The sequence below is a fragment of the Larus michahellis genome, chromosome 8 (genome assembly GCF_964199755.1).
Source record: "Larus michahellis chromosome 8, bLarMic1.1, whole genome shotgun sequence".
Taxonomy (NCBI): Eukaryota; Metazoa; Chordata; class Aves; order Charadriiformes; family Laridae; genus Larus; species Larus michahellis.
In genome coordinates, this window is record NC_133903.1 from 25,680,502 (window position 1) to 25,706,532 (window position 26,031).

The 26,031-nt window shown below is 39.0% G+C and overlaps 1 protein-coding gene across 23 annotated transcripts in view; it reads left to right on the top strand.

Moving 5' to 3' along the window:
• PRRC2C (proline rich coiled-coil 2C) overlaps positions 1-26,031 on the top strand; it is a 76,686-nt gene that overhangs the window by 5,963 nt on the left and 44,692 nt on the right. For 20 of the 23 annotated variants that reach the window (XM_074597645.1, XM_074597653.1, XM_074597651.1 and 17 more), the window contains exons 2-10: positions 12,931-13,098; positions 14,330-14,507; positions 17,798-17,904; positions 21,546-21,683; positions 23,609-23,859; positions 24,244-24,323; positions 25,275-25,408; positions 25,491-25,578; positions 25,864-26,005. In XM_074597645.1, the coding sequence (XP_074453746.1) occupies positions 12,984-13,098; positions 14,330-14,507; positions 17,798-17,904; positions 21,546-21,683; positions 23,609-23,859; positions 24,244-24,323; positions 25,275-25,408; positions 25,491-25,578; positions 25,864-26,005 (1,233 nt within the window). In that variant the 5' untranslated portion in view covers positions 12,931-12,983. The remainder of the gene's footprint in view (positions 1-12,930; positions 13,099-14,329; positions 14,508-17,797; positions 17,905-21,545; positions 21,684-23,608; positions 23,860-24,243; positions 24,324-25,274; positions 25,409-25,490; positions 25,579-25,863; positions 26,006-26,031) is intronic. The other 3 variants (XM_074597650.1, XM_074597669.1, XM_074597668.1) reach the window with 1 other exon arrangement.

A 26,031-nucleotide genomic window follows, 5' to 3' on the forward strand; every position in this document is an offset into this window, starting at 1 on the left:
GCAGGAAATGGAAGTACTTAAAAAGATTCTTCCAGTTATTCACAGCAAGGAATGGGTTTACATTTGTCTCTTAAACTGTCCTGCCCTCTTCCACTGTCCGGTTCAACATGGAGTGGGTGGGGAGAGTTGGAAATATGCCATCAATTTAAATGACATTGTTTCAGAGTTTGTAATAAAGCGCAAGGGCTTTTGCAGTGAGAGTATTAAAACGAAAGGAAAAAATGAAACAGTGGAGAGCTGGGTGATTTTAAATGACTGCAACTTCTGCTGTTCATCTGTTGGGAATCTGGTCTATTTTCATGTACCTATTGATTATCTTTCGTCAGCTTCCTAAAAAGAAGTGTTCTGCACCAAATGCTGTGGCAGATTTAAGGAGTGAACTCTTGTTCAGCTCAGCTGTTGTTTCTGGTAACTTATCTCAGACAGCCGCCCGCAGAAGAACAGATCCTGAGCACTGTTCAGCCTGCAGCTGGAGTCAGATCTGCTGAAGCGCAGCCATAAGGGAACCGCAAATTGCTGTTATTCTGTTATGTTTAGAAATAAGAGAAAATCCAGTAATATGTGGAGATTTCTTGCACATACCTTTTTTGCTGTAGGGTGCAAGCAGTTCTGCTTCCTTTATTCTTGCAAATGGATCCTCAAACCCACCATCATCGCCAGTTCTGATTATTCTTTTTGTGCAATTAAATCTAAATGTAGCAAATGCAGAGAAGTGCCGACCATTTGGATATTTTCAGCACTCATTTGAACAGACATGGGAACATCTGCATGTCATCTGTTGTGTGGCTTCTTTTGCAGCCCCACTGTGGACTTCTCTTTTGCTCCCCTGTTCTCAGCCTGACAGAGGAACCGCTACTCAGGATGCTGCTAAGAATGAGACTCCCCATGTTGCTTTCTGTGTGTGTGGGGACAATGCGTATGCTAGTATTTTTGCCTTTCCAGGCTTCTGCTGGATGGCGTGATGCAGTTGAGCAAGAACAAAGTGGTACTTGTGACAGCATGTTAAGTGCGTCTGTAATTTTTTTTAAGAACCGTTTGTGATCTTAAGCAGTACCAGATGCCTTTACAGAGAGTGGCTGTGGTCCGGATAAACTGACCTAAATTAGTTTCTAAGAAGCCGAGTGAGTAGTTGTAATTTTTTCAGTTAAAAAAGAATTTTGATAAGTAAGACAGGTCACGTTAGTTTTCTATATTCGGGGAAAAGTGCTGCCTCCCAACCTACTATTTGAATACTGTACTTTGATAGCAGGTATGTGGCTTGTTTCTGCAAGAATTTGCCTTAATTTATTCCCTTATCTTTTTCTCATATAGGCAGCGATTCAGCTTTGAGAGCTTTGAAATTTTCTCATTCTTCTAAATAATGGAAATTTCTTTAATAAATGCTTTTACAAATCTTGAAAATAAATATCTCATTTGGCGTCTGCAAGTTGAAAAGCTAATTGGGTGAAAGCACTTGCATTGTTCTGTTCCCAGAAGTAATGAGAAGGCATCTCATTATGATGCTGTCCTTAATTGTATAGAAACTGTTCTCTTTTTTTTTTTTTTCCCCTGGTCCTGGCTTCCTTCCAGCACTTCAAAACTCCTGCCACAATTAAAAATTTACAGTTTTAAAAAGTTTCTTAACCAACTGCATGTAACTGGAAAATTTAAAATCTGCCTTGCAAAAAATTTGCCCTAATGCTTAGTGACAAAGAAATAAAGACTTGTTAAGAAATGGTCAGGCTAAGAAGGAATAAAATAGCCTGCCTTAAAAGTAAGTTGCAAAGAAGTTTTGGATCTTACGTTTTCAGAAATGAATACATTTTTAGTTGAAATGTACTCAGTAATCTTGCAAAACGTCTAAATTATTGTAATTTATGTTTGACGATTATCAGAACACAGCAAGAATAGCTGTGTTGTGTTACTGCATTAGCTTTATGGTGTGCTAGTTCTGACTTGTGTGGCACACACTGTCAATCTCTACTGGAATATTTTGAAAAATTCTTTCTGGCAAAGAAGCTGTTTAAATGTACTTTGATAACTTGAAAATGGACTGGTACTCAAAGGAATGCTTCTAATATAGTGCAGTTAGTAGTTATTAATCTTTGTCATTTTTATTTGAGCTGCAGCGGTGGTATTAAGTTTCTTTCCACTAGTCTGGTTTATGTAGAACAAATGAATAAATGAGGTAGATGCTTGTAATACCAGTGAAGGCGGCTGCAGTATCTTTTACGTGGTCACTATACCCCACTGGTGAAATTTCAGTTTAGTAACTGTGTTCTCATATAATATAGATTGTAGTCCTTGAGAAACAAGATTTGTTTTGCATTGCTGCTTTGTTGTACCTCAACCTAAACTGAGAACTGCTCTGAAAAGAATTGTAAGCTCATTCCACTAGCCTGTCAGTCATTACTATTTGAGTTTGCCAACAGACATACAGAGAACTATTTCTTTAAGCATGAGTCCACGTTTACTTCAGTGATCAGTGGGAAGCTATCTGGGACAAATGCAACCTTCCAAAACCGTGACTGTAAGGACAGAAGCAAGATAGGCTGGATCAGTGTTGAAGTTGGTGCATTTGTGCCAAGATCATTCTAGTAGAGGTGAATGCTGAACCCAGTGTGCATTTGATCTAGTGGCACATACGGGGTTTGTCATTCTCATAATTTTATGGTGCCTGTGATGTGTACAACTTCAACCTTTAGGTCGTTCTCTTTATTATTTGGATGTTTGCAAATTTCATCATATCTTAAACTAAAGAACTATCCCCCATGTTGCAAAGAAGTTTGAAAAAATGATAAAAGTAAATTTTCTAAACTCAGAAGCCAAATTCTGTCTAGATATTTTAAGCTGGTGATGAATTTTTTTGTCTACACAGAAGATAAGAGACTTAAGGCTGAGTATTTCACTTCTTGAAGGTACCTGAATGCTGGAGTAAGTATAGGAGATTTCTGTAGGAGTCTTACGTGCCTAAAGGTTCTGCTGCTGGACATAAAGATGTTGGATTTTCATTTCAGAACTTTGATATAAATATTCTAAGCAGGATGGGTTTTAGAGTGCTTGTGTATTTAATTTGGTATAAGCTGGATAGTTACTCTTGAAATTACTTAACTGTACTTTAGGCATTCGGGGGGGAGTATGTGTGGCTTTGTGGTGAAATGTGAAGGTGCAGTGATAAGTCTAATGATGCTCCAGACTAGGAAGCTGTAGGCAATAGTAGAGGCTTTTTTGTTAAAACTCTCTGGTGATGCGTGTACCCTGTTCTGTTACATAACTTCAGGTAATTCAAGGAATTACGTTATACTGTTGTTTTCTTCTGAAATTCTGGAAATAGTGTTTAATGTGACAAGCAAGAGAGGGGAGCTTTGGCACTTTATCATGTGTATTTAGGTCAAAGATATAAAATACGTTGAAGGGAGTTTCTTAATTTGACCTTGTTTGATTCTTGATACCAAGTTTCTTGTATAAAAATTACTATCAAGATACTTGTATAAAAATTGATTTCTACTTTAACTGTAAGCTTACCTTTAAAATACAATGCTATTGTCTTTCCTTTACAGAGGATGTAAATTTATTATAAAGAGTGAAAACCATAATGTAAAGACCCAGGAACAGTAGTCTGAGGAAATGTTTTTCCCTGCTGGGACAAAGGGCAGGGGTTGGTTGCCAGTTGGTCCTGAGCTGCCTCTCAGTCACCTGCTCATCTGATGCTGGTTAGGAGGTGTCTGCACTTGGACATCATTCACTGCCTGTTGCATGGGAGGTGCATCTGTTACTTTCTTAATGTTCCTTTTTCTGTGGCTTATGTTCCTTTTTCTGTGGTGGTGTGCTGCCTCCTTACAAATATTGTTTATTGTCTGGGAAGCCCCAGTGAGTCTATTTGTATCCTAGTAGCTACAAAGTAAAAGTTAAATATGTTGCTCGTTCTTGGTGAGACTCTGGTAGCAGTGAAACTACCCATAAAAAGTTGCTAGTGACTGCTAACTTGAGTCACGGGCTGGAAACTTCTAATAGCCGGCAGGAGCTTCATTCCCATTGACTGTAGCAGGAGATAGATGCCTAGATTGAAAGCATTGTGGCTTTAGTCTAAAATCTAAACTGAAATTTAATTTCTGTTCATCAGCCTTTTCCGGTGAGAGAGGTGATGCCAGTGCTTTGTCCTTCCAGCTTTTTCCATAGGAAAAGAGATTTTTTTCTTTTTCTTTTTTTTTTTTCATTTGATCCACTTCTTTATTACCTTCATTCTGCTTGATGTGATAAGGATTTAAAGATCTGCATTGGATGTTCTCACAGCCAAAATAATTCTGTTTGGGGATTTGGAGAGAATCTTACTTTTATTTTCAAGAGAATTTGCTTTACTTCAGTACCCAGCCTTCTCTTTGCAAGGGTGACAAGAAAGTATTTTTTTAAAAAAAAAAGGTAGTCCTTATTTGGTCATCTTTTAGGAGCTATCAGCCTTTAAAACCTGCTACCTTTGTACATCTCAAAAACATGGCTTTTTGATGATTTGTAACATGCCTTCTATAGCCAGTCTCATGCTACTTATCTTAAATGTTTTATTGATAGCACTTTGTACATTTTAGTTTTTAATCGCTTCTAGTGATAGAACTGGGTTTATATCTCAAATGTGGAAAAATCTACAGCCATAAGAGTACTTAAAATTTTAATTATAAAGCTAAAGTAGACAGAGGTTTTAGGTCTTCTACGTGTACAATAGTTGAGAACTGAATAAAAATTTTAGGGAGGTGCTTACTAATTTCAGAATTTTGTTCATAAGAATAGCTGTATATATGTTTGAGTTTCTCTAAGTTATCTCCTTTCTTCCTTGTAAAAGGCAAAAGTATAAGTGTTGTGTTGATGAACAGCTTCTATTATCCAGTAGAAAATAGGAGACCAAAACTGGGTCACTGGTGTAAAACATGGAAGAAAGAGACATATATAAACACTGAAAGTGTTGGATCCCTGGGTAAGGGTATTGCCTTAGATAATATTTAGATAATGTTTGACAAAATATTGAATGCTTTATTTGATAGTCTAAATGTAAACATGCAAAAAAAAATTAAACTAAACAAAATGAAAACTGTCCTTTCTTTTCCCAGAGTTCTTAACTAGCTGTACTGCCATAATTCTGTCTCTGAGAGGGGTACCATAATCTCTCTGTTACCTGAGGTCACTTCAGAAGGAGGAGATTTCATAAGCAGTACAGGTATCAGAAATTATCCTAGCTAAAAGAAAGAAGCTGTGTGACACATGAAAGTACTTAGTGCATTTTTGACACTTTTATCGCCAGTGTGAGTTCATCATCTCTGTGGCTTTTTGATCCCTTGTTATATGGGCACATTTAAAAAGACAGGCTGATCATGATTGATCCTATGGATCAAGCTTCTTTTGGCAGGGCTGTTCCACAGGGATATGATTTCTGCGCATGTTAAGTGAAATGTTCATGCACATTTAGTTAAATATATATCCAAATTGTGGATAGAGACAAATTTGAGGTTTACATGGTTACTGTCCTTTTATCTGTGGTTTTTTACTCCAGCCAGCTGCTCTTAACTCATTTTTCCTTTTGTTCTCAAGAATGCCCTGGAAAAAAAATTAACAGAACTGACAGATTGTTTTAGTCCATGCTAATATTTTTCTGCTGCAGGATGTCCTAAAAGTTTGTTTTAAAAGTGTTAATTGCTGCTATTAGTGCCTTGTTAGACTTGAGAGTCTCCTAATAAAAGTTCCCTGAGATGTTGAGGTTTGTTGCTGGTTGTCCTGTTGGAAGGCTGTATTCTAGGTGACTTGGATTTCTCACAGAAGACAGTTCAACAAGCTGCCTTCCAGTCTTTCTAAGGCAGCGAAAGATTTGCTTGCTCTATCAATTGCTAGTTTAAACTAACATATGCTTTGTGGTACAGTTAGTTTCTGTGTAGACTTTTTGTGGGTGGCTAATTTTGATTGTTTTTCATTGCTTAGCTTAGTAGCTCTATTTAGGCTGCTGTTAGAGGTCTCTTAGAACTGATGCAGACTTATTTGTGGATGCTCATTTCTGGCATTCAGAGACTGCGTTTTTGTAAGATGCGTCTGTGGGATAATGTCCTAAAATGGCTTTCTTCTGTCATGATGTTTTCCACCTGACATATCTAGTTTTGGTAGTGTTTTGGAAAGACTTTCTTAAGCTTTAAAAGGGGAGTAATTTGAAGAATGATAGAACTAGCAAAGCCTGCTTTCCTACAGCTTTGTCTCATGACAGCGTGCTTTGGTTCTAAGGAGCAAAACTCGTTTTGATTTTCCGTTTGGTGGCCATTAACAATACGCCTCTATAGATTGTCTTGTACCTCAGGGATCAGGCTGCGCTACGGTTTTTCTTCTGAGGTGATGGGTGCAAAAGAGATGGTGATTAAGAGTTTTCTTTTCCTACTCTGCCACCTACCTTCAAAGAATTTATAGAATCAATGCAATCTTTACATTTTGTACCCTCATTGTGTACCCTCTTTCAAGCTCTGCTGAAAACCACTGCACCCAAAATCTAGAGATGGGGAAGAAAAATAGAGATGGAAATATGTATTAGCCTGACTTTCTACGGAAATAAAACTTGGTATAGATTTTGCTCAAGAATGAGTTGTAGTGACGTCTACCCAGAACTCTGCAGATCTGGAGAGCTTCTATTCTTGTAGGTCATAGAGCTGTCTGAGATGCAAGAAAGAAGCTCAGAAGTCCCCAGAGTCTTTACTGCAATTTTCAGCTTGCTTAGCAACAACCTACTTGACGGTGAACCCTGCTGCAGATTGCTTGGGGGTGCAGAAATCCTGGCCTTAGAGGCTTTTTTAGATACTTTGATTTGTCAGAGACTTTTGCTAATTAAGCATTGCTGGAGGTTTTTGAAGCTTGTTTTCATGTCATGTTAAGCTGACTAGTGCTGAAGCTATTAAGAATTCTTAGTAGTGGGATAAATGTCCAAAATGTTAGGTGGTTTACTTGTTTGTTTGTTTTTTAATAAATATTAGGCCTGAAAGCCTCAGTCCTAGAATGATGCTTTGAGCACTAGAAAGTTGTAAATATAAGGTCATCAATAAGAGATTGTTAGTGTGTATTGTTTGTAAACACCTGTGTCAGAGAAGTGAAGTCGGTATGTTTAATTGTAATTCCATTTGTTATTTGTGTGCAAGCTTCTCTGTGCAAAACCATGTATTTAGTAATTGCACAATATTTTTGAGTGTTCGTTTAAAATAGCAGGGTTCCTTGATAATGGGTTACAAATAAAGCATGAGACAGACTTTTTTGGGTTCCAAGTACATTGAGTCTGGCATCCTGAGTTTCTCTGCTTTAAGCTGCCTTTATATTTCTGTAAGAGATCTAAATTAGTCTCTTTTCTGAAGATCACACGGTTGTTTTTCAGAATTTAATATCTAGCTGCAGATTATGCTTAGGTTTTACAGTTAAGAGGAAACTTCTTCAGTGAAGCTCTAGAATGTGAATATGCCAGACTTACAGTTGAAATGAAACCTCTCCTTTCTAGCTGAAATTTTTAATGCCGTGTTATTTATCTGGGTGTTTGTGCGCAATGGTATTTTGAAATTGATAACACTGAATTTGGGAACCTCTTCCTCTAACACCAATTGAGCATGTGGCAAAAAAACTTCTTTTTTTTTAAGTTGTATTATTTAGTTCCAGAACTCAACAGCAACACATTCTTCAGTGTGCCAGAAACAAAGCTATTCTACAAAAAGTGGGGTTATGGCTGGATACAAATAACAAATTTGTATAGGATGATTTTTGACCCTTAACCATTTTCTTTAGTGTGCTTAAAATTGTGTATGAAAAGTCTTTCTGGATTTGTTTCTTGTTTTCTGTTTTGAGAAAGGTGCTAATGTGTCGCAGTTATGAATAAACTTTCATATAGTGCTTTTTATGATGTTTCCCACTTCACAGATGGGCATTTGAGGCACTGTGAGTTGAAGGTTCTAGGAAATCTTCAGCAGGTTGGAGTCTTGAATGGTGTACATACTTAAGTTATTCCAGCTCATCCTTCTCCAAATTTAGCCAAAATACAGTGCTTTGCGTGGAGGTGGCAGGGACTAGGTATCCTAGCTGTGTTGAATAGGGAATGGGGGGATTATTCTAGTATTTACTTAATGTTCTTAAGACTTCAGAGTCCTGGGAAGCTAATGTACAGGTTACCTGTCCTCACTGATTGTGTGCTTGTAGGCTAAATAGGGGTGGGATGTGGGATTTAAGAAGATAGGACTGCGTAAAAGATAACTGTAATATTGCTGAAGAAGTCTCTTTACATGTTAGACTTGTGTAAAAATTGGAAGCTTCTTTTGTCTAGAGGTTTAAAAATACAGTGTATAAAATACAGATCTAGAGAGTTTGTCATGCAGGTGTCTGTGCTTACATCAACTAGAATGGGATGTCTGAAAAATACAGGGAATAGTAATCTTTCACCCAAAGGTGTGGAATGGTGTATACTGTGCCTCAAACATACACAGAAACATATTAAATGGAAGACCATAACATAGAGAATACAGTTACTTCACATGGCAATAGTACGAGCTTATCTGCCCCTGCCAAAAACTGTGGATAAAAAAGCTGATTTTCTACCTGAACCTTTACACAGCTCTCTTCCCCTTTCCATGCCTGTCTGTGCTTCTTCACCAAGACAGCAGAATATTGTAGCTTACATAGAGTGCTGTTCTGTTCCTGCATGTATGTAGAACTGTTTTTTCATATGTATAATAAAACTACAAAATACTGAAATGGATGTGGTGGTAGAGAAGGAAGGAAACCAGACAAGAATTGCTGAGTTAAGTTGTTATATATTTTAAACTTCTTACCGTTCCGGTCCTCAAAAGTGACCTCAAAATATGTAATGCTTTCTTCCTTGTTTAATTACGTAAGAACTTTTTTCCAAAGTTGAGGTAAGATCTTTTCTAGTCTGCAGTTGGTCCTAATGGGACACTGTGCAAAGTTTATAGACATATGAACTAGTATCATTAAATTCTAAACAAGGCATTTTGGGGAATTCTGAAATCATCATTAGAGCTAGGAACTTAGTGGAAAAGGTCTGTGTGGCATGTATGGGGTTTTTGTTTGCTAGTTTTTTATTATTTTTTAAAAAATATGATTCTACAGTCTGGAATATACTGCATTTTGTTTGCTCTTCTACCAACTGTAAGTATCTTAAGAGGGTACAAGTAAATGTTCCTTAACAGAGACCAGGATATCTAGAATTTGTGGCAGCTACTTACTGTGCTAATTTCGGTACGTATGCTTCTGAGTTTGTTGCAGGATCTAAAAAAGCCAACCAGTTACAGTCTGAAAAAATAATCTGGTACAGAAATTACATTAATAATTTTAAACTTAAAATCTTAAGGCCTTGGTGAAGGTCAGTTAACTTGATAACATTACAGAGCGGCTGAAAGGTAATCTTTGCTCCAGAATATTGGCAACATTGTACCTTCTGTAATTATGTGTAATAGTAACTGTAGTCATTCAAAATGAACTGCTGACTTGCTTAAAATTCTTAATAGTGCAGTGAACCTTGCCAGCTGCTGTTACTGCTTGTGCTGTTGCCTGTCCTTCTGTTCACTGTCATGGCAGTTACTTAATTTTGGTAAGTAGTTCTGACATCTTTTATATGTTGCTGCTATTCAGAGGTATATGACCGTCTCATGTTCTCAACTCATATGAGAGTGAGTCTAGACCTAGCGGACAGCAGTGCTTCGCTTTTAAGGATTTGACTAATAGAGTTCAGACTAACAGCTACCTTACTGATAATAACAAAAGATATAAATATTAGGGCAAATTGGGAGTCACTTGGTGAGTGTACTACTTGCCAACCTACTGTGTATGCACAAATTAAACGTGTCCTGTGTTAAAATACTTTGTAGGTGATGCTACAGAGGCAATGATTCCAGTGCTCTGCTATAGGGATGTAGCACATACAACTAAAGTTTAGTGAAAAGGCAAAGGTCTTGGAGCTGGATACGTTTCATATGGCTCAAAACCATGCAATTATCTCTTTATTGAGATACTTGTTGTTGTTGTTACATGGCACTGGGTGCTTGTTTAATATGTGACCTGGCAGGTATGTTTGTGGAGGGCCACATGGGCTCTTCAAAGGGAGGATTTGTCACCCCTGGCTTGAGTACCTGGTCTAAAGTCTAATTTTGCAAGTGTATCTTCTTTGGCAACCAGTATTAGGTCTAAACTTAGTTGTATGAATATATTGATTGACCTAATGTAAAAGAGCACTGTTTGCAGTGCTTGATTTCTGCAAGTCAGATTATTCGGGAATGTGCGGTTTTAATCAGTTTAAAATATTCCGCTTCTTTTTCTTTGTAGTGTAACTTTGGAAAAACTTGTCAAACAGTATGAATTTTAATACTCTAAGAGACAGAGAACTCAGCTGTAACAAGCAGACCGTTTTTTGTAAATTTGATATAAAAAAGCATTAGTGGGGAACATGATCACCGCTTCCTGTTCTTTAAGCTATTAAATGTTCTAGAAAGAACAGTTGTTATAATTAAGATTTGTCCACGAATGGATTCTATCTTTTTCTGTAAAGAGGAGAGTTATGATTAAGATTTTCAATGTTTGATCGCTAGCAGAGGTACAGGCTTTGGAAATTATGACAAAAAATCACCATTGTCTTAAATCATCCTCAAACTGCTTTCTGCTCTGCCTGCATCTGTTAGGACTTCACTGCTTTTGTGAAGGGGGGGGGCGGGGGGGAAGACAAGAAATTACTTGAGTCACCTTCTTTTTTTTTTTCCTTTTTTTTTTTTTGTTTGCCAACTTCTAGATTATTCACCATTGTGAAGCTACTTCTTGTTTACAAAATCTGGGCCTGGGATGAGTCTCAGGCTGAAAATTAAAGCTGTGTATGAGTTGCTCTCACTTGAAAGAGCGTGTGAGCGTAGCTAAGTATCAAGTAATTACAGTGTATTACTTGATATGGTTATATGCACACCTGAAAGCTTGTTTGCCACCCATGTGCTCCTGCTAATTATCTGCCCGGTACCTTCTGCTCTGATGCTCCAGGATGACTGTGGTGGACTCTTTAGCATAAATGCAAGTCTAGAAGCAGAGTGACAGGAGAATTGAAGGGAAAAAATCTGCCAGGTTCTTTCACAGACATCTTACTGAAGACCTTATGATAAACTGAGTTTCCTCAGAGAAGAAAAGGCTAATGCAGGGCCTAAAGTCTGGTTTAGACTCCAGCTTGATAAACTAGTCTGCCTGGATTCAGGTCCCTAGACTAGCTGAAAGTGGTTGTGTGGCCATGAATAATAATAATGGGCAAAGCTTGACAAGTTGTTGAATTGCAAATAAGTATTGGGGTAGCCTGAACACAGAATGGTTGCTTGAAATCTGCTTCACTGATTGATAGCTCCAAAGATAAACTCGTCTAAATTTGGATATCAGGCTGGTTTGTTTGTTTTTGTTTTTTTTCTTCCCTGTGCCTGTAATGATATTTGGGTAGTGGGCTGTGGCTTCCAGTGAAACCTTGCAGCCTCAATATTTGGGTTTTGTGATAGATAAGGGATGGCCTGGCAGCTGTATCAGAGGTCTGTGTTCTGGTTATGCTTGGTGGACTGGGTTCACGTTGCTTCCATCCTGTATTTAATTTTTTTTGTATGACAGGAGGAATGGCTGTTGGTGTAGCACGTGCTGTTGAAATAGCCAAATGCTGACCAACCTGAAAAAAAAAAAACGCTAGTTGCTTTCTCAACTGTGAGAGGGAAGGATGTATTTCTTAGCCGTGTATGTGGCTCTGTATGAAGCTGAAGACTGTCCCCTTTGCAACAGTCTGCATGGATTGTAATAGAATAGCATCTGGCCCAAATCTTGCTAAAGCTAGACCATCCCAAGGTTATTTGCCATCTTCCTTTCATAATCTTTTCAATCATGGCTTGTAAATTGAGGTAGAAGGCAGAGGAGGGTGGGAATGTTGATAATCCTTATGTAAATGAAACTTCCCTGATCTTTTGACGTTAACCAATGTCTGTCATGAACCAAGTGCGTGCTTTATTTTTTAGACTGCTTGTCCAGACAGACTCTTCTAAATACGCAAGTGCCTTGCATGTGAAACAAGTTTGTTTTGAAGATCTTCTGAGGCTCTGAGTTTGACCAGGGAGTTTGCTGGCCACCAAAGGGTTTGAGTGTGACGGCTTGCTTTTTGCTTTGTACTTTTAGAAAGAAACACAAGAGTATTTGAGCATATATAACCATTCTGGAATTGGTATGGAAATATATTCAAAATTGTTACTTTAAGGAGGATGGCAGGGGTTTTGAGTATTGTACTGGGTTCTTTTTCTCAAGGCTTGCTATTCTGGGGGACAGAGGGAGGAGAGAGGTTACCTGCTGTAACAGCCCTGTAGTTCACTACTGCAAGAAACGGTGTAACTCTGGTTTAAGGAATTCTCACCCTCCCTGTCTGAACATACTGTGTCCCTAATTTTGGTAAAGCAAACTTCTGACTCGGTGTATTTAATTTCTTTAGTTGCTGAGTTCATGATTATTTTAATTGGGAAAAAACCAACCCAAATTCCAGAAGTGCTTTACCACAGTTAATGGTATCTCAGCACTTGGCTTTGGGAGTGGGTGAAGTCATTGAGCTTCCCCAGTGGGGAGCTAGCTGCTGGTGGAAACGTTGTGTGTTTGGTTTTTTTAGTGAAATCATGGATAATATTTACCACTCTTACAGGGTTTGATATTAATTAAATGCTGACTCTCTTGATTTTGTGACATCCAAATTGTAGAGATGGAAATACTTGAAAATGGCAAGTGTTACATAAGGCTAGGGATTTCTGAAGTTAATGTGTTCCATGGTGTCTCCAGCATGCTTAAATGAAACAGTGCTAATGGTGTTAAATATGCTGTCCACTTTTGTCCTATGAACTGTCTTAAGTGTTGGCTTATGTTCAATTTGCTTTACTTTTCTGTTGTTTTTCTTTTCAGGCAAATTTTAAGGGGTGAGCAGGAGGTACCAGACTCGATGAGTTTCCATCGAAATGTCGGAAAAGTCAGGCCAGAGTACAAAAGCAAAGGATGGAAAAACGAAGTATGCCACACTCAGTCTGTTTAATACTTACAAAGGAAAGTCACTGGAAACTCAGAAAACCACAGGTGAGTAAAGTGACTTCTGTTTTGCATTCTGTTTCATCATTACTGTAGTACTAATTAGGAGTGCGAAGTATATGAGAGATTTTTTTAATTTTTTTTTTAAATGCTTGATACGACAGTTAAGTTGAAGAATTCTGGAAAGCAATGTTGATAATAGTTTCTAGTTAGCTGTAAACAGGAGTATCAGTTCAGGGAGACAGCATTTGCAGTCTAGCAGGAAGTAGAATATAGGTAAATAAAAACTGGTTTATAGTTGCAGTCTCCATTCCTTATCAGCATGTGACATGCCATTCTCCAGCTGTGCTTTTTACCATATTTCAGAAAACATTTGTGGTACTGGAGGTGTTTGCTTAACAAGAAGGCAGGGCTCACTTTCAGATCAGGTGCTTTGTCTGGTTTGCAAACTGTGGGTGAAACTTACACTAACCTTTCAAGTGAGGCCACTGTGGCCCTGCTTTTTCGTGACTGATTTGATTGAGAACCACGGGGGAATGACACTCTTAAGGCTTTGAATTTGAGTTGACATACTTGCCTAACTTCGGGGTGAAAGAGGGGAAGTGTATTCAAACAATATTATTTTTAAAGATTAAAACTGAGATGTTTGTAATGATACGACATGCCTAGGATAGTATCTTGTACTTGTTCACCTGAATTGATTAGTTGATAGGTTAAATGTCCAGTGTAGTGTGTTAGCTTCATACTGCTTTTTTCATGCTTGTGGTCTGGAGTAAATGCAGTTTGTAGGGATGTTTTTGCCAGAGTAGCACCTGCCAACTGAAACTGGCAGCAAAAAAGAAACGGGCTGTACCCATATAGGTATTCCTGAACTTAGCAAGTACATTAAACTCCCAAAGGAGCATGAGAATGATGCATGATAACGTGTTAAAGAATATTAAGACATCAACATCATGTTTTAAATGGCTCCTCTAGCTTTCTGTCACTGAGCATTGTGTATAAAGGTGGGGCTATATATCCTTTGTAATCTCTGGAATAGGCTAACCATAGTGACTCACTATTCAAAAAGTGCTCAAGTTCTACCCAACCAAATATTTATAATTCCCTCTTTTTTTAAGTTATGAAGAATTTTGCATTTCTAATTCTTACACTCTCAATTTTTTCTGAGGTTCTTGCAAAACACTTACAAAGCGTTTGTAAAGCTACATTTATGTAGCTTTGCATGAACACTACCTGCTAAACAGCATTGTTAACTCTCACTTTCTGTTTTGGCATGCAGTTGCCGCACGCCATGGATTACAGAGTCTTGGAAAAGTTGCTATTTCAAGGAGGATGCCTCCCCCAGCTAACCTCCCCAGTCTCAAAGCAGAGAACAAAGGCAATGACCCTAATGTGAACATCGTGCCTAAAGACGGCACAGGATGGGCTTCAAAACAAGAACAGCACGAAGAAGAAAAGTAAGTGACCACTGAGGTCTGGGTTATTTTCTGGTGCCATTTCTCTCAAGTTGTCCCAAAACTAGGGGTGGGCAGGGCCTGGGAAGAAAGTAGCTAGACTTGACTGCCCTCAAGATAGCTACCAGAGAGGAAATAGTACCACTATTAATTTTTGTGAGGAAGAATCTTGCTATTAGGGGGATAGTTAGGAAAAAACCAAACAAACAAAAAAAAAAAACCAAACAAAAACACCAAGAAAACAAAACCAAAAACAAACAAACAAAAAAAACCCACCACCCCCTCACTCAAGTTGAAAGCAGTACAGTTTGAAATTCCATAGGAGGAGATGAGTGTTTCCTTTAGCCACCTGACATGGCTACCTTTGTGTAAGTTTTGATGGCTGCTTAAAAGAAACACTGTAGCATGTTTTTGTAAGATCAGTGTAATCACCTTAAAATTCTCTTGAAACTCTAGGAGGAACCCTTAGGTACACAGCAGCTAAATTAAATAATAACTTCCAAGTTCATGAGAGTATGCAAAAATCTGTTTAATTTAGTGTGATCATGCTGATGTATGGCAGAGAAAGCTCAAAAATTCTTGGTTTGTACGTATGTATTTGAATGTCTGCTTTATTTTCCTAATGGTTCCTAATATTTGCACTTTAATTTGTTTGGTTAGTATGCCATAAATTCTGTAAACTTGCAAAAACTTTCTGTCTTAAACTTTACACTATTTCACACTCCCCCAATATGTGATACAAACGAAATATAAGTGATGGTGATGTTTGTGCACTGCTGTATACTGTGTGTAATGTAATTTCCCATGCTCAGTACAGTTTCATCTGCTAAGTTTGTTTCACACTTGTATAGGTAACTTGTCAGCTAAAGAAAATAGAGACTTAAAACTTTTCGATATCTAATTAGAAAGTATTTTAAAGCAAATCTTTTGCCATGTAAGCTTAAAATAGGGTATGATTCTCACTAAGAAAGTAGAAGTGGGTTTTAAGTATTTATTCTTTGACATATAAATTGTTCTGGAAAACACTTGAAGATAGAGGCACTGATTGTATGTCACTAGCACTTGTGAAAGCAAAAGAGGATTAAAGGCCTTCTGCCCCTGCGCACTGTCGCTTTATTTCTCCTTGTATACTTTCCTACATTGAAATGCCAATGTTTGATATCTCTCTGAAAAGCTGTTAGATTTCAGGAGTATAGTGTTGTGTTTAGCTTTTTATTTTAAGCTTATGAAACTTCAAATTTGTAATTTTGTGCCCAGTGTTTTGTATGGTACTTTAAGAACATCTTCCTGTACTTCAAGGTCACTTACACTTTGTCTAGTTAAATCTCCATTGAGCCAGTAGCTTGTTTGGCTAAAATACGCTTTATCGTGTCTTAGTCTGCCTTTCCATAGCCTGCTGCATGTGTTAGAAGTATATTCCAGTAGTTCACGTTGCATTGAAAAATAAATAAATAGCTGTCCCTTATCTCCAACTGGAAGGTGTTTCCCTTTGTATTTTCACATGCATTATTCTGATAAACACCTCAAAGACCACAGAAAAGTAAAACTAGGGTTGGAGGAGGGATTCATTCCCAGGAACAGGTATGTATGCCCAGGTCATGAGCAAATTCTCCTAAATTCAGACCATCTAATGCGTTTGCTTAAGTCTTCAGACCATTTCTGTGTAAATACTGCTATATTTCTCCAATATTTCAACGTGTAAAGTGTTTTGGTATTCCTCTTGCAAGTGTTGTGGATAAAGGTAACATCTTAATATCAGCTTGCTTTAGTTTAATTCTTTTTCTCTTGTATCACTGCATTGGAGTTCGCATGAGTGAGCTGTTCCCTGTAATTACGAACATTTTTTTTTTTTTCTGCTGCTGCTTTCCCAAGTTGTCACTTTTTCTATGGGTATTGCCTCAGTCCCTTCTTCCTGGATAGTGCAGCCTGTCGTATATTGATTTGGTTAATTCAGCTAGCACCAAGCTGAGTTCTTTCCCTGGTCAATACTCACAGCTGTAGGACAGTGTTTGGATAACTCAAATTCTAAATGGGCTTGGCTTTCAGAGTAGAACTGCAAGAAATGTAAGGATTAGACTCTTAACAGTCTTGTTCCTTGTTTAGCTTGTGTGACGAAGTACAGCTATGTAAGTTACAACTACCTCAAAGTCTGCTTAGGAAATGTGCAGCTGTAAGAAAATAAGCTAAGTGCAAACAAAAAAGATGAGTTTGTTTTTGTCCTTTAATTCCGGTGGTCTGTGGGAACAAATGAAAATTGCATTCAGTTATCCTTGTGAGAAGCCAGTGTGTTTCTCCCCATTTTTGTGATGTTTACATCAGTTCTGAGACTACCATATGGTGCTTTGGGTTGATCACTGCAGAACCCAAATGGAACTGACTTCTTGGTGGCAGTCCTCAAACTTTAGGATCTATTTAAAGCATTTACAATTGTTTAGTTTAAGTTAACTGACATGATATTACACTAGTTATCTCTTTACTAGTATAATGAAGTGATTCTGGACTACTGGATTTGCCCCAGAATTCCTGTTTTATCAAAAATTACTACCAATGAGCTGGAGATCTTGACTTGTAGATGCTAATGCTTTGGAGTCTTGTGGAATATGCAGATTTCAGAAACAGTTATTTTTGCAAGAAGGTAAACAACATCACTGAAGCTGTAGATAGGAAAGATCTTCAAGAATATGCCTGGGTTTTATATTGGACAAAATGAGTGCCTATGCTTGCCTCTTAAAATAGTGAATTTGAGACTTTGTTCTTAATAGACTTAGACTTCTGGGCTCCGATTCATGGTACCCGTAAATTTTTTCATGTCTTTAGCTTTCCTTATCAGTTCCTTTTACTTCGTAATTTCTGACATATATTTGCTTCTTTCTCTCAGTTCATGGTGGTCTTTAAATGCTTTCCTCTCTTGACTCCTGAGGCAAGAGAACATTATTCCAAACTTCTTCCCTTATGTGGTTGTAGAATGATTGGGTTTTTGATTGTCCAATACACTACTTCAAAAGTTATAATTCTGTTCATGCCTGACAGCATTTTCTGCCCACCCATTTTCATTCATTCCTCTCCACTTTGCAAATCTACTTTTCAAAGAATTAGCTAATTCATTCCCATTTTTAACTGTAACTATAACAGCTCCTTTTGTATAAGAAAGTTTTTCTTCTGCAGAGAAGTAGTTATTGGTTCTTCAGCTGTATAGATGCCTCATTTCATTGACTTGTTTGCAGTAGTAATCCTGAAGATCTTATTTTGTGCTCACCCTCTTATGTTCACAAGTGCTTTTCCTCTAATTCCAGACAGCCAGACGTGCCGCAGACACAGCCAAAACCTGCTGTTCCAGCTCCTCCAGAAGCAGCTCCTGTTGCCAAATCATGGGCCAACACCAAACCAGGTGGACAAGATGGTAAGTGATGTTCAAGCTGGAGGGGTTCTTGACTGGCCTGGCAGGCTTTGAATGCTGCTGTGAGAGACCCCGCAGACTCAGCAACCATTTGAGTCTTGACCAGGCCAGTTGGGACTACGAATGCTGTGGAAGTAACTGACTCGGCTGGAAGGTGAGCAGGTCCCCTGTCACTCCAGTGAGCTCTAGCCTGATTTAGCAGCAGGTCTGACTGCCTTTTAAAGGGCTGGCGTAGTCATCTCTTTTGTATTGACAGGGAAATGGTGGTGACAGCATAAGATTATAGAATCACAAAACGGCAGTGGTTGTAAGAGACCTCTAGAGATCATCTAGTCCAACCCGCCCTGCTAAAGCAAGTTCACCTAGAGCAGGTTACACAGGATTGCATCTACATGGGTTTTGGATATCTCTAGTGAAGGAGACTCCACAACCTCTCTGGGCAGCCTGTGCCAGTGCTCTGTCACTCTCAAAGAAGTTTTTCCTCATATTAGTATGGAATTTCTTGTGTTCCAGTTTGTGCCCATTATCCCTTGTGCTGTCACTGTGTACCACCGAAAAGAGTCTGGCCCTGTCCTCTTGACACCTGCCCTTTAGATATTTATAAGCGTTGATGAGATGCCTTCTCAGTCTTCTCCACACTGAACAGACCCAGGTCTTTCAGTCTTTCCTCATAAGAGATCCTCCAGTTCCCTGATCATTTTTGTAGCCTTCCACTGGACTATCTCCAGTAGTTCCTTGTCTGTCTCGAACTGGGGAGCCCAGAGCTTGACCCAGCACCCCAGATGCGGCCTGACCCGGGGAGGATAATCTCCCTCTACCTGCTGGCCACGCTCTTTTTTTTATGCACCCTGAGATATCATTGGTCATCTTGGCCACAAGGGCACATTGCTGGCTCATGGTCAGTTTGTCCACCAGGATTCACAGGTCATTTTCCACAGAAGGTCTTGAACATTGCTGTGGTGAGGAGGGAAAGTCTCAGTCAGTAGTTACAATGCATACAATTTTGGCATGGAAAGGAGAACCATAAACAGTTACTGGTCATTCTAATCAAAATTTTGGAGCATTGTGTGCAAAGTGCGTGTAGTCTTGCTTCTATTTAAACATCTGCTACAGCAATAACTTTCCCTTTGTTATGTAGATTCCTTGGTTATTTTGTTTTCAAAGTGATAGTGTTAAGGAGGGATTTTTTTATGGGAAAAGCATTAAAGGTGTGTTTGGGGTTTTTTAATGTAATTGTATGAAAGGATGGAGAACTATTTCCACTAGCGTGAACCTCAGCTTGAGTATTTTCATTACACATTTAAGATGAGGTAAATCTTTAACAGATTTTTTGTTTTAATTGCTTGTAGAGTGAGAGGTTACTTAGAATTTCTGTGTCTCCATTGTGAAAAATAACCTACAACATGTTTTATTCTTTAAATTTGAGACTTGCAAGCTTTCTGTGGCTTCCAAGTTGAAGTAAGCTCTCTTCTGGATAGAGATCTTAGAATAGTAAAATCTGAATTGCATGAGGGTAACTTCTAAGCCATTATATGGAATTTGTTAACATTGCATATCTTAACTGCCCCTTTTTTTGCAGTAAGTATTAGAAGTGGCAATTCTAGATTCTCCACTTCTTGTTCTCATCTCTAATGTTCAACGTTTCCTTTGTTGTCAAATACAGGAACTCTCCTTTAAGCTTTTGCAGGAGTTTTGTAGAATAAAAAAAGGAATTAACACTGATGCAGTGATCTGCATACCAGCCTTTCTACATAAGCTGATAATATCGTCTCTGTGACACAGGAAATAGTGATTCGGCTCAGTGGCTTCAAAAATGTGTTTAGCTAATTATTTTGTAGTTACCATGGTAGCTTGTGTGCCAAGCCCAGATGGCACCCTCATTTTGTTCAATTAATGCAGTAGTGGGTTTGCTGTTTCAAGAAGAAATACAGAATGTGAATTGGCATCAGCTGCTTGCTGTCCTCCTCAGTTTGAAGCTCGGGATGCACCTGTTGTGCTTGTGCTTTCTTGATCTCTGGTTGCCTGGTGGAACTTGCAGTTTTTCAGATGCCTTGTATGCATTCCAGCAGTTTTTCAGCTGGCCACATCAAGCTCTTTTAAGACTTCAGTTGAGTGAGGCAAGACGAAATGCTTTTCTGATGCTGTTGGTGGTCACGTAGAAAGGAAAGACTTACAAAATGTAGTGGCAGCATGTATTTTTCAGCTCATGCATTGGTTAAAAGTTGGGGTTGATTGCTACCATAACATCTATGAATTCTTTAACTTCTTTCTGAACTGTTGGCTGACTGGCTATTTCAGGTTGATAGCGTAGACGCTGTCAAGCTGATCACTGAAGATGCTATTATTTTGCAATTAAAACATAGTTACTGTGTAGTCTTGAGCAGAAGACATTTTTCAAGATTCATAAAACTAACGAATGTTGCATGCGGTGGGACCTCTGAAGAGGCTCCCTTGCCTAGCAGGCATCCGGTTAGTGTGACTGCAGTTTTCAGTCCCCTTAAACAAGTCGTTGGATGTAGCTGCTTGGGAATGTCAAGAGTCCAATGTCCATTAACAAAAAAAAAGTTAATGTTATCTGTAGTAGGTTAAGTTTGAATGAAGACTGAAAGATTTCAAGGCAATCTGTAGGCACAGGGATAAATCGTGGTATTTGCTGTCATGCCTTTACAAAGTACAAAGAGTAAGGAATTTACCCTGTACTTCTCTTTTAATCTTAAAAAAATCAGAGTCCCTGCATTTTATTGTTATGAAGGTTTCTTTCACAGATTAGAGAGAACAGAATCTTTTCTAGCTGTTAGCTAAAAAAAAAAAAAATACAATGTAGCTGGGGGGTTTTGGATGGTATATATTCAGATCCTTTTTGTGAGTTTGCCCTATAGTCTGTGTAGCCTAATATGATGTCTCTTTTAGTAGCCAGCAGTAAAGATGATATGTGAACAGGGTGTTACTCAGGCTGTTGGAATAGAAATCTTCCCTCAGTTAGATTATCAGTGACTTGGTACTAGAATGCTATTGACTTAGTAGGTCAATATCCATTATGTGTATGGGGGGGAAATGGATTCAAAATAGATGCTAACAAAACCTGCCAAAGAGGAGGACAGTTTATATTTTTGGCTTCACTACCATGTGCAACAGAAGTCTTAAATTCCAATCCAGAGTTACAATGTCAAGGATTTTAGAAATCAAAGAATGCTATAGTTATGATACTTTTCTCATAATGTAAAAGCTATGGCCTTTTAAAGTCCTGAAGAATTGTTATTGGAACAATAATTTAATCTTAAGGGCTTTACAATAACATAGCTGCCCATTCTTGGGTTGACTATAGTTGTAGAATAAAATGAGGGAAATCTTTGTCTGGAAGGAGGAGGGAAAAAGAAAGTGTTAACAGAGCTGAGGAACTTCAGGCACTCCCTGTGTTAAGTCTTGTTCTGTTGCCCATTATTGCTCTCTGGTGCTTCTGAGTTTTTCTCAGCCCCAACAGGTGTGACAGTTGGCCTAGTAAATTCAACAAATGTGAATGCTTATGTGAATTGTGTTACCAATAAATTGATGTGGCTTTAACTTTCACTTTTTAAGGATGACCAGGTATTTATTACTTTCTGAACTGACTACAGCTGTGACTTTCTGAATATCTTACTGTGTAGGTCCAGCTATTCCAGTAAATAGTTATTTCCAGCAAGAGTTTCCCAGTCTGCCGGCAGCTGGGGATCAGGACAAGTCAGGCAAAGAGAAAGATTCGCCTGAAGAGCTCCATGGATCAGGACCCAACTTGCGACCACAAAGTAAGTATATACTACACGTTTTTCTGGAATTGCATGGACTTGCGTGGAACTCGTTTATTACAAGATTACTTGGCACCCAGTACAAAATAAATTGATGAATTGCTTGTTTTAATCAATGCACTCCTACACTCTATAAACAGATTTTTGGTGCTTTCTTCTGCTGTCCTGTGTTCCTGTTGTGTAGAAAATAGGGTATTTAATCCTATCCTGCAGTTCGCTTTCCATTTTCCCAGCCTGGTCAGTACTCCAGTCCTGCTCTGAGGAGCATTTGTTAGTTGCACAATGCTGGAATTTTCTTACTTCCAGCTGCTAGATGTCACAACAGCTAAAATATGTATGATATTAACTAATTATATAAATCGTCATTAGGGTTGTCCCCAAATGGTTAGTACTCATAAGAGAGTAGCCTGAAAAATCCTGAGTAGGAAGTGTAATCTACAGGGTACCAAAAGGGTGGATTGTGATTTGGAAGGTTGAGGCATCTTTAGCTCATGGCTGAGGGGCTCTGACTAGCTGGCTCTATTTCAGCTGTGGGGGATTAGATCTAGCAAAACCAACTGTAACACTGCTGATTTTACATGTCACTATGAAGAAATGTGTTGCTTCCCCAGATCCTTTTAATGGGGAGGGATTTGGGATTCTACCTGTTGCCAGTGAAAAACAGGATTCCTTTCTTTCTCGAAAAATTTGGGTTTGATGAGGTTTGGTGGACCAGAGACCCTTTCCTGCGCTGCAGGTGGCACTGTCTTGTGGCAGTGGTAGACAAGGTGTGCACTGCTGTTAGAAGGCTTGGGCTCTCAGGGCATCGTTAGCTCCTTTCTGTGTTACAGGCCTTGTTTTTCATGGATTTGTTTCAGGCGGGTCCTGCAGACCAAGGCAATGTGCTTGTTCGAGTCCTCACTAGTTTTGATGTGAAGAATAAGTTTTCAAGAAATTTGAGAGATGTCTAACACCAAATTAGGAAAATAGCTATCTATGTGTGTTCCAGCCTCCTGCAGGCTGTTGTAGTTTTGGTCAGTACTGTACGTGCTATATTAAGCTCTTCTTTTAGGTCTGACAGCAGAAAGCTAAATGAACTTGGCAAGTACCGCCCCTTTAGCAGCTGTGCTCCCCGGCAAAGATAAGTGTAAGAAGTGTAATGGATATCTAGGAGTGTAGTTTAGCACTGCTTAAAGGGTTTGTGCCCCTACAAGAGCGTTATTTACAGTGTGGGTCTGTGAATTGTTGTTGGTCCCCATGGATCTGAGCAGTGCTAAGTTTACTCACTATTTCTTTTTGTATGAACCCATGCTTTGTAGGCAGAAACTCCTAAAAGAATGGACTGCCTGGCACGAGTGATAGGTCATAAAAATCCCTTACTGTTCCTGACGTAGACATTCACACCCAGATGTAGATGTTTTCTTGGACTTTTAGACATTCACACCCGGAAGTACAGCCCTCATCACTTCTATTCCATCGTTATGAGATAGAGATGCAAGCCAGACTCTGAATACCTGTCTTCACTTAGAAATACGATGCACAGGTATATGCCATTTTGAGCTGCTTGAGAGTTTTGTGTTAGGGCTTTGCTGCTTAAGAAGCTTGATATGTCCCTTGACAGCATCTTCACATTGAGTCAACGGTGGCCCACTTACCACAGCTAAAGCTGTTTTCTTTCCTCTACTATTATCACTATCCTTCCCAAACTGCATTGTGTTTTGGAAGGTAGGGTAGGACAACTAGAGCTGGATATAGGGATTAGCTGAAGAGGATTAGAAAAGAGCCCTAATTTTCTCAAGTGGCCATTGCTCATTTCAGTACCAAACATGAATATCTGTCTGCACGGATTGCTGTGTCACTGAAAACTGGGTAGGAAGAATGTGTTTTTCATCATACCTGTCTCTAAATCAGTAATATAAAGTCTGTTCTTGTTTTTTCTCGTACTGATTCTGTCCATGCAGATGCTACTAGCTGGAGAGACGGTGGTAATAAAAGCAACTCTCCCAATTCTCCAACTGATCAAGAAGCTAAGACTCTTGGGCAGGAAGATGGTAATGCTACACCAGCAGAACAAAATGACAGCCAGAAGGCACCCGAGAGGAGGGATGTGCGGTTACCACAGGTCCCTCAGCCCAAGCTGAATGGCCAGCAGCAACCACCTATCTCATCTCAGTACAGGGCAATGATGCCACCTTATGTAAGTGATGGTTACATGAGCAGTTTTTAAGCGGGAGGGACTGATTATTGGCTAGTGTGATTTCCTTATGCCCCTTTCTCCTCCCTCCATAGAATGCTTAGCTGCTCTGTTAGAAGGGTGGGATCACAACCAGCTCCTCAAAGGATATGGCTACGTGTTGCTGGTCCTGCTACACTGAGTTTGGACTTGTCAGGAGTTGATTAGCGCTTGTAATTCCTCCACCTTGGTGGCTTGAAGTTGCACACTTGTCATTAGGTAGCAAACTGTCTTGAGTGATAAGTCTTGCTTTACTTCCATTGTGATTCCTTTGATGATCTCAATATGCTTAATGCAATGATATTTTTTAACAAATGGCCCCTTTTTTTTTTTTTAAATCTTTCTTAGATGTTTAATCAGTACCCTAGAATGGCATATCCTCCTTCCATGCAAGGTCCAACAAGGTTTCCCAATTCTGAGCCTAGCAGGTAAGAAACCTTACGAGTGTTAATGTTGTGTATGTATGAACTCTGTGCCTCAATGAAAAAAAAAAACCATTGGCACTGATTATCTTGGTTACGATTATACGCATAAGAACTGCCACTGGTTAGTCTCATGAGTTTGGCTTGTATGGAGCAGTGCCATGGAGTGGTTTGTGTCTGACAGCTCAGCTGCAAAACTTGAGGGAATTCTGCATGTTACAGGGTTTTTGATTGGGAAGAGGAGTCACTTGGAGACACCTTTGAAACTTCAACCAGTATTTTGCCTGTAAAAGGACTCTTCCATTGTTGTAGTGAAAGTAGTTAATTCCTGGTTCTCAACTCTACTTGCTGTCCAATTAAAGTAGAACTGTAATGCCTCATAAAATTAGTTTTCCTCCTTCCTGTGCATTTCTCCATAGTTGAGGGCAGCTGTGCACATGCATGAGGAAATAGAGGACTCTATAGGCAGTAGGGTGCAAACTTTGACAGGTGATCTGTCATTGGGATCAGGAAGAGGAGAGACAGGCTGAGAGGAACGTCTGGGAGAACTGAATATAGGAGTATGGAGAAGGTACAGAACGTTTGACAGTGGGAAAGCATGAAAAGTATTAAGAAATATCTCCGAGGTGGATAAATTAGTGATAAGGATGCCGGATCTATGCAGTGTGTTGTTTGAAAGCTACAAGCCGTGTGGTTTACTACTGTCAACGGACATTTGGCTTGTTTGTGAAGCGTGCAAGCCAGGCTATAGAATCTAATCTTCCGTAAAGAAGCATCTGGTGGTGTATCAGCAATTATTTGAACGACAGTAGTTGTACATGTGGATGATAGTTCATGTTTATACTGTATTTGAGAGAACAGGACCGTATACTTCAAATAATTGTCATACAAGTTGACCTTTTATCTAGTCATGTTGCTGGATAAATAGTGATGGTGACCTTTGTTTCTCTTTTTTAGAGGACCAAGGGGAAGAGGACCACCTTCATGGTGTTCAGAACCTATTGAGCGCCCATCCATTCTTAGTGCTAGTGAACTTAAAGAACTTGATAAATTTGATAATCTAGATGCTGAGGCTGATGAAGGCTGGGCAGGTAAGAACATCAGATTAATGGTTTCTGTTGTTTGTACATTGAATCTTCTGAAAGATTAATTGAATATTTGCTTATGTATCAGGTGCTCAGAGTGAAGTGGATTACACGGAGCAGTTGAATTTCAGTGATGATGATGAGCAAGGAAGTAGTCAAAAAGAGAAGGAAAGTGGGTGAGTTGGTGTTGCCAGTTGGGTGTAAATGCCACTTAACAAGCTTAGTGTTTGGGAAGGTTGAATGAAACGAGTGCAAGTACTCATTCCATTAACATTTATTCCAGCAATTTAACACTGTATTAAATTGCATAACTACCTGCAGACTCTAGTCAGATGAGTATGTAATAGAAATGATCCTTGCTGTGAGGAAATGTCACTCTTGATAAGAAACATTGAGGATGGAAGACAAATGGCTAAATACCTGTGTGGAGTACACCTTCTGTTTTTCTTCTTTGTACAAAGTGATGAACAAACACCATCAAAAGATTCCCAGAGTCCTGATGGCCAGAAGGAAGCAGAAGAACAGACAAGTGCTAAGTCTGCCACCACGGTTTCCACAGCAGCAGCCAAAGGATCTTACGGCAAAAGCTCTCAACTTGATCAGGTCTGTGTGTTCTTCTCTTCAGCTCT